At 35.6% G+C, this 10,498-nt stretch overlaps 1 protein-coding gene across 1 annotated transcript; it reads right to left on the bottom strand.

Moving 5' to 3' along the window:
* Positions 1-311: 311 nt before the first annotated feature.
* LOC120356017 (mitochondrial amidoxime-reducing component 1-like) lies at positions 312-3,564 on the bottom strand. The gene is made up of 2 exons (XM_039444796.1): positions 3,407-3,564; positions 312-676 (listed from the first exon to the last, which is right to left on the bottom strand). The coding sequence occupies exons 1-2, from the start codon at positions 3,559-3,561 to the stop codon at positions 547-549; spliced, it is 285 nt and encodes a 94-aa protein (XP_039300730.1). The 5' UTR covers positions 3,562-3,564; the 3' UTR covers positions 312-546.
* Positions 3,565-10,498: the final 6,934 nt, after the last annotated feature.

Raw genomic sequence — 10,498 nt, 5'->3', positions numbered from 1 at the left:
ATTTGTCGATTCGGATATATATAAGACTTTTGAATTATGTACTAACAAGGGCTACTTTTAGTAATAAAAATCGTACCCTTTTTTTGAAAAACACTCTTTACTTCTTTTAATTAATTTTTCAACAATTAAAATAATTGAATAATTAAAACAACAAAATAAGTTTGTTGTTTAAAAAAAAGGAAAAAGTTTTTTTCAAAAAAGGGTACTATTTTCATTCTATTTTATTTTTAGACTTTTGAACTGCTGTTACCTGTACGAAGTTAGCTTACTCTCAGAAATAGAGGTAAAGGAGATGAAATAATAACTACAAATTCCAGAGGAATGATTAATTATTAAACATAATTCAACATTGCTAACATAGTGTATAGAAAAAGTTTTGTAGGAAAAAACAGAATTGATACATTTGAACAATTTTAATACATTACAATAAATGTACTGATAAGTGGAAAGTGTACTTATTCTTTCGGCTGACAACTTTTTTTGAAGTTCTGACCTTCGGTTTGAGCTGTTATCAGTGAATGAGGTGGAAATAAGTGATTATTTATATCAGTTGGAGCCGATGTACACAGTATCTCCAACAGATATTGAGCCCAAATTGTGTATTCCAAAATATTGCCCGAAGACAGGTGATTTCCCTTCGAGTTTCTTTTGTTCTGGATCAGTAACTTGTCTGAAACTGAATGAAATCTCAATTCAAATAGCAAGTTTTTCATAATTTTCTATCAATATTTTATTGAAGAAATGACAACATCAAAAACGTTTTATTGACTGTCATGAATCGAAATAAACTGTAAGCTTATTAATATGATTGTAATATGACAGTTGTTGCAATCAAGTCATTATTGTAAAATAAAATATTTGCATATTTAATCAATGAATTCATAATACTCGAGTATTAAATACAGGACAAAATAAATGTCACCCGGAATTCGTCAAGGAAGTTATAACACTCCCGATTATTTATATAGAATATTTATTGATTTTTATGTACTGACATGGCCTAGTGTAGGTACCTCATGTCAAATCAAATCAAATAGCTTTTTATTCACAAAACATAATACAAATTTATGAAATTCATTTACACATTTAACAGTGAATACTCTCCACAAAGACTTGAGTCTGTGAGTGGAGAGTGAGTTCTTTCAAGTTGATTGACATTATGTTCTCATGTTTTGTACATATTATAATTAAAACTATTTCAATTGAATCAACTAACATCCATCAGCAAATCAAGAATATAAATTGCACACAATGAAATTCCATACTGGTAATAAGTATATACAGACAAGTATATAAATAGTAGCTTAAAGGCTATACTTAATCATTATAAATGGCAAATTCACTAAGTTCTGAATAAGAAGGAGGACTGAATCAGTTGCTCTGCAGCATCCCTGCCAATTTCTAATAACCATCTACTCAAATGGTGCTTGTAGGTGTTAATACTGTAATTCTCAGACTGTTTTAAACGATTGGGAACGTTTCTATATATAATATATGACAGATGTATTTACTATTATTTTTAAAGCAGTTATGTAGGAGTCGGGGATGAGCAATACCAAAGTTAATTAGATTTCTTGTATTATGAGTATGAGCTAAATTATTGAAAATGAAGTGTTTGTTGTAGTATATGTAATTCATTAAAACACGTATGTAAAGCTGTCTAATATTAAAAACTTGAAACTCTTCGTAAACAAGATTAGATGGGTAGCGATAGTCTCGCCTGAGACATGTCTTGATGACTGCTCGCTGTGCCACCGCCACCGGCTCCAAGGCAAACGAGGAGGCTCCACCCCAAGCTATGACACCATACATAAGAACTGACTGGATATATGCGTAGTATGCCACCCGCAGTTGATGTAACGGGAGGACCTCTCTTAGCTGTCTGAAGGCATATATCATTTTGCGCACTCGCTGCTTCAGTGAAATAGCTTGTGGAGCCCAGCTTAATTTGTGGTCAATCAGAACGCCAAGGTACCTGTACTGCTCCACTCGCTGCAATACCCCACAGTCACACGTAGTGGACTGATAGTCATCACATGAGTGGAGCCTGAGGATCTCCTGAACTGGGCTACTGTTTGATTTGAAATAAATAGGCAAATTCTTAGTTTTGTCAACATTCAGAGTAAGTTTGTTCTGATCGAGCCACTTCCTGACACCAAAGAGATCCTTAGTAGCCTTACTGAAAGCATCCTCCCAGGTAGTCCCAAATGATACAACTGCAGTGTCGTCTGCAAAGAGAAATATCTTGCTATCTAGGGGAACTTTACTGAGGTTATTGATGTAGACCAGAAAAAGCAAAGGGCCTAGTGTGCTTCCCTGAATCACACCGTAATCTACATTATACATATCACTGGAAATATTATTAATACAGGTGGTCTGTTTCCGTTCATGTAGATAGCTTTGAAATCATTGCAGTGTCACACCTCTGATCTCACAGCATTCCAATTTCTGCAATAGTTTTGGTCGGTTCACAGCATCAAATGCCTTGGTAATATCAAGAAAGGCAATAAGTACATTATTACCTTCGCCCACCTTTTGCACTATTTCGTTGGTGATATCGAACAGAGCATTTGATGTATTCTTGTCTAATCTGAAGCCATACTGATGGGAAACTAACAAATTATTTGATTCTAAATAAGACTGTAATTGAATTTTAACAATTTTTTCAAGAATTTTGGAAAATACAATTAACATGGAAATGGGCCGAAAATTATTGATTGAAGATTTAGAGCCGGATTTAAAAATGGGAATGACCTTGGCAATTTTGAATGCATTTGGGAATTTGCCTGTTCGGATACTTTCATTAATAATGTGGGAGAGAGGCTCGATCACAGCATTTATGTGTTCTTTAATAAATTTAGTATGGATGCCATCCTGACTCGGAGCAGAGCCTCCCCGCATATTCTTGACTATTTTTAAAATATCAAGTCGTGTCACAGGTTGCAGCACAAAAGTCACATCGGTAGAATGATCTACATCACTCACCAATAGTGGACCACGCTCCGGAATTGCACCCGCCAAACGAGCTCCAACATTAGAAAAGAAATTATTGAATGAATTACTAATTCGCTTGATGTCCGACTCTGATGGCACTCCATCCCCGTGAAACTGTGTCAAGGGGATGTATAATTGGCGGAAATAAAATAGTTGAATCATACATATTTTAGTCATCAATGGGCTACATGACTGTTATATTTCAGCCGGGACCGCCATTTTAACATTTCTAGAGCAGTAAATGAACGCGAGTTCTTCACAATAATTTTCTCAATACCATAATGATTGTTTAATCTCATGGAGGCCTTAGAAATCCTTAGGAAAATATCTGTAAGAACAGAATAAAACATTTTATGTCATATTCTGATAGCTTATTTTTTGAAGTTCAAAATCAACTAGATTTACTTCTTACCTTTCCAAGGTTTTTAATGGTTCCCTCTCTTTATTGTAGATACCATTAGAAGGATTCATTGTTATCACAACACATCTGCAAAAGTGGAAATAAATCACATTGATTATCAGCAAAATGTACAATCTGTTGTTATTTGATGTCGACCACATCCACATGGAAACTGGACACTTTATAGGGTAGATGTTGCGTTGGTAATGCCAGTGATTATTTATGACAGATGAGTGGATTCATATAGCTTTAGGTGTGTTCCGAACCACCAGAAGCGATTTTCAAACTCATAATGATGTTGAGTGGAATGTTGAGTCTCAAGCATGGTCACCTGTGTAATGAGAGTGCCGTAGCAAGCACATGATTATTAAATTCTCAAAAATATTAGTCTGCAAGTCGTAATGAATTTCTTGCTGTACGTGAAGCAGGGTATTTATAGTGAGGTTCACGTTATAATGATAGTATTTGATTAGAAATGGTGCTGCTATCCTTGTCTATCATTCGACAAGACGGATAGCGCTATCCTTCTCTAGCTCTGCAACGCTGCCAGATCGTTTTTTAACAATCTAGATCGATTAGCAAAATATTTAATCTCAATTATGAAATTTATTATCATTGGAAAATATATGTTTTTGACAAATAGAATAGTCGAATCTCTATAACGAACCTCCAATTGACGAAATTCTCCACACAACGAATTTTTACCTCGTCCCATGGCATTTTAGGTTCTGCTTGATTACCCCTATTCAACGAATTTCGGACCTATCAACAACTAAGTTTTCTCTTCACTTCAACATACAAAATGTAGTGTGTATAGGAAGTAGACAGTCATTTTCAACGAATTGTTTAGTTTCAGCAGAAAGGTCAATATACTAAAAATAATGGCAATTCAGGTAGGAAGAAGATAGGGTGGTTGAGTGGTCAATAGAGGTTGAAACACATGTCGGAAATTGAATGCAAGTTACCGGAAATGTAGAATTCCAAGAACTTGTTATTCGTAGACCAGGCAGGTAAACGACTGGACTTTCTTATCCTTGCTTTTGTCACCCATTATTCAATTGTTAGAACTCACCATTTATGAATGAAGGAACGGGAATGCTGGATTTCCCCATCCTCCCACCATATGCAAAATGTCACTACCTTCGTTCCCCCGATGTTATGTTTTATGTACCATATTCATTTAATTACCGCCCGTGATATATCATAAGATCCATAAGATCGTGCCAGTTGACAGAATAACCTCTCAATAACGAATACCTCTCTGCTGCGATTTTTTTCTCGGGATAATCGACTTCGTTACACAGAGGTTAACTGTAATTATTGATTATCTCAAGCAAGAATGAACGGTTTAACTGTAATTATTGATTATCTCAAGCAAGAATGAACAATTAATGTTACATCACATTTACCGGTTTAATCTATATTTTATAAAAGTCAGAGAATCGGCAACGCTGTCCTCCTATCTTTCTCCAATGCCATTATAAAGTGGACCTCACTATAGTATATTAACACACCAAGTTTAGAAACTAAAATACACTAATAATTTTTAAGATAAAAGTTCGTTGGTTTCGATAAAGAAAGAAGAGCATGGAAAACGGTTTGTAGAGAATACAAGGTAGACCTATAGTCTGTGTAAAATAAGTTGAGACTTGGCCCTCTATCCGAAGAAATTACAAGGTTGCCAATTGTGTAAAATTGCAACTCTCAAATTTCCAATTCAATGTCAGAATTGGATGTAGAATATCATCCCCGATATCGTAGTAAAGCTGAAAAAGTTTCAGGGTTGAAGGATTAAAAGGAAATTTAACACTTATGATAAAATTGGAAACATCGCTAAGATTTGTTTTTCTTTTTAATATCACTTCTCTCAGAATCATTGGGGGTCGTAATGCGTGAAAACTTTATATCAAATTAATGGGGATAATGTCTCCTTTTTATTGGTGTCTGAATCATTTTTATTTGATCTATAGTTATTTTTCAATTAATGATTATTTTCGTCAATGTCGAGGGGGCGATGTCAAGATACACCACCGTCAAAGTCAGACACATCCATCCTAGCACTAAAAATCAGTCCTGTTTTGGCGGTGGCTAGTTTTGTCGTTCTTGTGCTGAAAAAGAAGTGTCTTGTTTTGGCGGGGCGAGTCCGTGACTAATTTCTCTACCTGGAAAACAGTCTCTGGTTGTCGCTATCTGCTTTTGACGCCTATGTCAGAATAGCTTGGAAGTAAACCGGTTTCAATTTTGGCACAGACTGTACTTTCTTTGAAATATTCTGTTTATAACTTAGAGTGACTGTAGAAGTGTGTGTGTCACCACCGTTAGACAATACTCCTGCGTGACATTGTCTCTTATCTCAACCTTATTATTTTAGTTCTATTGCTTACTCTCTCATTCTCCCTCTCGCTCTCCCCCTCACTCTCACTCACCCCCTCCCTTACCCTCTCTCTATCACTCCTGCGCCTTTCGCTCTCGCTCTCACTCTGTCTCACACACACACTCTCTCTCTCTCTTACCCGGTTGTGTGCTAATGTTCTCCTTTCTTCAAAACCCCTCAGGGTTTTGTTATTATTTCATAGAATGCTGCAGACATATTATCTTCAACCTATCTTGAATTTGACTTTCCCATGCCCAGATTTGTAATTTTTTTTGTGTCAATAATATTCAATACTATCAACTCTTGCTTGTAATATTGTGAATTCCCTCATTCCACTGAGTAGCATTGTATAATATAGTTAATGTAGCATCGTACTGGAAAGTTTGATGGTTGAATGTGAGAGAGGGCCGGCCGTGCAAAAAAACTAAAACTGCAATTCAATTGAATCCTCACTTCTTCACTTTCTCACTATAGGCCTATATCCCTCAGAAACACACTCTCTTGTAAAATACTCAATCCCCTACACTGAAATAATTTGACTCCTTCAAGTTATGTGCTCCCAACTTGATAATACCGCCCGTTGTTCTCTCAATAATATTTGTTGAACGAGAGCTAGCAAGTTCTTACTTTTTACTCAAGTTCAAAGTTGTTGCCAGTCTGTGGGTTTGCTTGTTTGTTTGAATGCACTACAATAACTTCAGAAAGAGTTGATCGATCAGCTTCAAATTTTGAACACGCACTCTTCGAACCTTTTTACAGATCAAGTTCGTTGAACAACAAAATATTTTACTCACTTCTTCGTCCTTTTTCAGGATATAAAAGTAACATTGAAAGTACTACATGAGACAAAATAACTTGCTCCTGAGTGTCTGCCTGACTATTATCTTTCAGTAGCATACGCGTAATATTAATGATACAAATTGTGATGGCAGTTGCTATGTCGTTGGTATTATTAATTTGACAAACTTTGAATTTTGATTCTGAATCATCTACCCATACGGAGAAACCTATGAAGTTCTATGGATTCACGTAGGCCTACAGCGTAATATTAATAGGAAAACAGTTTGATGTTCCTTTTCCCAAGATAATTTGACAGTGGGCTCCACTGGGATTCCTATTCAAATTAAAAAAAATTCTGTAGGTAGCTTCATGATTTAGGTCTGCCATCTTCGTTCCGCCACATAGGATTAAACATTTTCTTTAGAAAGGTTTAATACAAGATTCAAATAAAGAATTTCAAGAGACAATGAATGGTGGAAATCGCTCATCAATGTATCAAACCACCGTTTCAAAGATATTCACATTTTAGTGTTGAAGTTTTTGGATATCTGTGATACAGAAATATTGGTCGCCTAGAACAGGATAGATTATTCATCACATTCTTATTATTATCGTTCCCTAGCAACCTATGTTAAGCGTTTATGTAGTCGCTGCTAAGAGAGATTTATGTGATAGCTATATACCTGAATAATAGTCAATAGTCAAAATTCTTTATTACATATTCTTCAAGAATAGCAATTGTTGTCAAGAATAAAAAAATATATATATAATTAAATATGTTTGAATTGTTTGTATTCACAATTATATTTTTGTTCACTGCCAGTCTGTCTCCTGTTTCAAGAAATTCACATAGTTCGTACATGGGCCTTCCTTTGAGAAACTCACTAAGTCTTTTTTTCAATGTCACACAATCCAGCCTCTTTATCTTCTCCGGTAGATGATTCCACAGTTTTCTGCCCACGTATGAAGGTTTCTCTTCGAAGATTGCAGTCCTGTGCCTTGGGAGTACATAGTTGTCTGCCTGCCGAGTGACGTATTTATGAACATCTGTGCCTCTTTGGAGATTTAGTCGGCTAACATGGGTGATGACTTCCATGATATTGTAGATGTTGGTCACCGTCATGATGCCGAGATGACGGAAGGCATCTCGACATGTCTCCTTTTGTTTGAGACTTGCCAGTGTATTAAATACTATTAAATACTATATTCGACTAAACAACGAGTGACCCAGAAGTGAACTTGCCAGAGTATTTAATACTATTAAATACTATATTCGACTAAACAACGAGTGACCCAAATGAAGCGATTTAAAATATGAAAAAAGAAAGATGGTGTCAGATTTCGCACTATGCATTGTGTTCTTGTCCCAACTTGTCGCGTTAGTGCGCAAGTCACTTTGTCATTGGTCCACTTTCACTGTGTTTTCTGCAGTTCACGGATTACATCAGTTTTTTGTCATGCTACATTTGTACATTAATTTTATTGTACATTTTGGTATTATTTAATATTATTTTGGAGTATTTCCTACCGTGTCTAGACGTTTTTTACGCATATCTTTTTCATCGACGTGGCTATGCGTGGCTTCTTACATCGCAATTCGTGCATGCACTTTTCTGTTTCCTTCTACACACAGCAATGGCGTAACAGTTCACATCAATTTTTTTTTTTCGTTCTTCAATTTTCGTCGCTTTCAATTCAAAATTTTCAATTCTCAAGTTTTAAATTCATGTTTATTCAACGTAGAATGTTTCTTCCAGTGCTTCGATAAAGTTTCAGTATTTTCGGTTCGTTAGTTTGTGAAATATCTTCAATCATCAGTATTTGGTATGTTCCAACACGTTTCATTCGTCACGAGTGCTTCGAATTTTTATCTTCAATTTAAATTTATTCACTTCTCAGTGTGAGAACTCAAATCATTTTCATATTACTGATTATGAAAATCAAGTTTCCAGAACATTCAAACATTCAGCAACAAGTTATATGATTGAACTGAACATGCATTTAGCGGTAGGCATTTTTTGGTAGGGCTTGAGGCCCAATTTCGCATTCATTCGTTTCATTGAAGTAATTCTGGTCTCGCGGGACATTATTACTGGTGTGTTGCTTGCATTCCAAGATCACACTCTCATCATTTCACGGTGCAGTCAGACGTTCTGCTCTGTATCCGTTTTGTTAGGTTAGTCAACTAGCTACCTAATCATTCATTGCTAGATCGAAGTATTAGCAATTTTCATGTCTACCCCGTAGATGGTGTATCAGTTTCAACCAGTTCTTTTAGTGATCTACGAACATTTGTTACATTTCATTCACCATGCCAAGCATTTGGATGGTTGTCTATTCAGACATTCACTTAGCATCAGTGTTGTGATTTTGGCCGTAGCCAACTCAATTAGCTTTGCATTTCATTCACCGTGCCTAACTTTTGGACGGTTCATTCAATTCAAATTCAGTGAATCTTCAGCTACGTTACTTTCAAGTTTATGTGTTGCATATCTCAACTGTGTCACACCGTCATTGTGTCAGTCTTGCCCGTATTGCACTGACAATAGTTAACCTGACATTACCCACTCATCGCTGTGTCGCCGCCGTTCCTGTGTCGTCACCACTGAGCCATCGCTGTTGGCTATCTTGATTCGTCACCATTCCAGTCCGGAGTCTGTCGCTCGGATTGATTCTTGTCCTGCTTGCGGGTCATCGCAAGCCGCCGCTCTTCATGGCTCGCCGTCCAGTCCAGCTCCGGTAGCTCGCTCTGGTCCGCTCCACTTCGTGGGTCCATCCAGGTCTCCACCATCGTCCGGTATCATCGAGGGGGTCTCGATGTACTGCCCATCCAATTCAAGATTGGATCTCATGCTCTTCATGCATTTGATAAGTATTCTGTATCAATTTTGAATCATTATCATCATTTTTCATTATTTGTTCAATTGCCTTGTTTGTTTAATTATTATTTGACCTTTTCAGGGTTTACTTGGAATTATTTATTCTAAAGTCGCGATTCCCATTTGTAGACACAACTTTTTACCAATATTTTTGGAAGTATTGCAAGTATTTGTACTTTACATTTATCATATCAGACTTATTGATCTATCATTTAAAGTTAGTCTAAGCCATTGTCAATTACGTTCTTGAATACAGTGTCTGTTTCATTTCACTGTACTACCTATTCTATATTGTCTTTAAAATTATTAATTACATTGAATATATGCTTTTCAATTGACGTTCAACTCATGATTATTTAGTGTATCTAATAAAACCTATCCAGAACTACAAAGGTTTTAATATGTCCTGAAAGCATTCGTTTTTTTGTTACCTTTAGTATTTACATTTCAATTGTTCTGTTTTGGCAGTTTACCTTTACCTTTTGTACTTTTTGAGATTACTCATTGACCTGACTTTTCTCTTTTACTTATTGCCATTTGAAAGTTTATTTTCTCTTTGAATTTATTCATTAACTCATTACGGAGCATTACATATAGTAGTTTTGTACTTATTCATTAGTCACAAATTGTTTTTTTTTTAATTTGAATGACGAACGATCTCAATGCTAAAATTATAACATTCAAGTCAGCATTTATCAACTGACAATCTCAATTTTTTACTATGTATTTTTTATTGTTTTGTACTCATGATTATTGAGTCAATTTATCATATTTCAACTGATTGTCTCAATTTTTATTATGTCATTTTTATTGTTTTGTACTCCTGACTATTGAGTCAATTATTCGTATCTCGTCAGTCAACTGCCCTGTGTGGCATTTCCTAAATCTAAGACAATATGTCACGTTTCTCAAAGTATACAATAAATCTATTGAACTGTTTTACTTAAACCTTACTTTTATTTGGCGTCTTTCCCAGCTACCAGTTTTATTATAAATTATCATTCATTTTTTAGCATGTTGGATTTGTGCAGTAGTACAATAAATATACAATTCATACATCTTAACATTTTT

Source organism: Nilaparvata lugens, unplaced genomic scaffold (genome assembly GCF_014356525.2).
Source record: "Nilaparvata lugens isolate BPH unplaced genomic scaffold, ASM1435652v1 scaffold5537, whole genome shotgun sequence".
Classification (NCBI taxonomy): domain Eukaryota; kingdom Metazoa; phylum Arthropoda; class Insecta; order Hemiptera; family Delphacidae; genus Nilaparvata; species Nilaparvata lugens.
This window is presented reverse-complemented; position numbering and strand designations above follow the sequence as displayed.

Excerpts from the sequence above, each read along its gene's own strand:
- LOC120356017 (XM_039444796.1), bottom strand. The coding sequence starts at position 3,561 with ATGTGGATGTGGTCGACATCAAATAACAACAGATTGTACATTTTGCTG. Across the intron at positions 677-3,406 it reads CCATTAAAAACCTTGGAAAG|TTTCAGACAAGTTACTGATC; the intron begins GTAAGAAGTAAA and ends GATTTCATTCAG.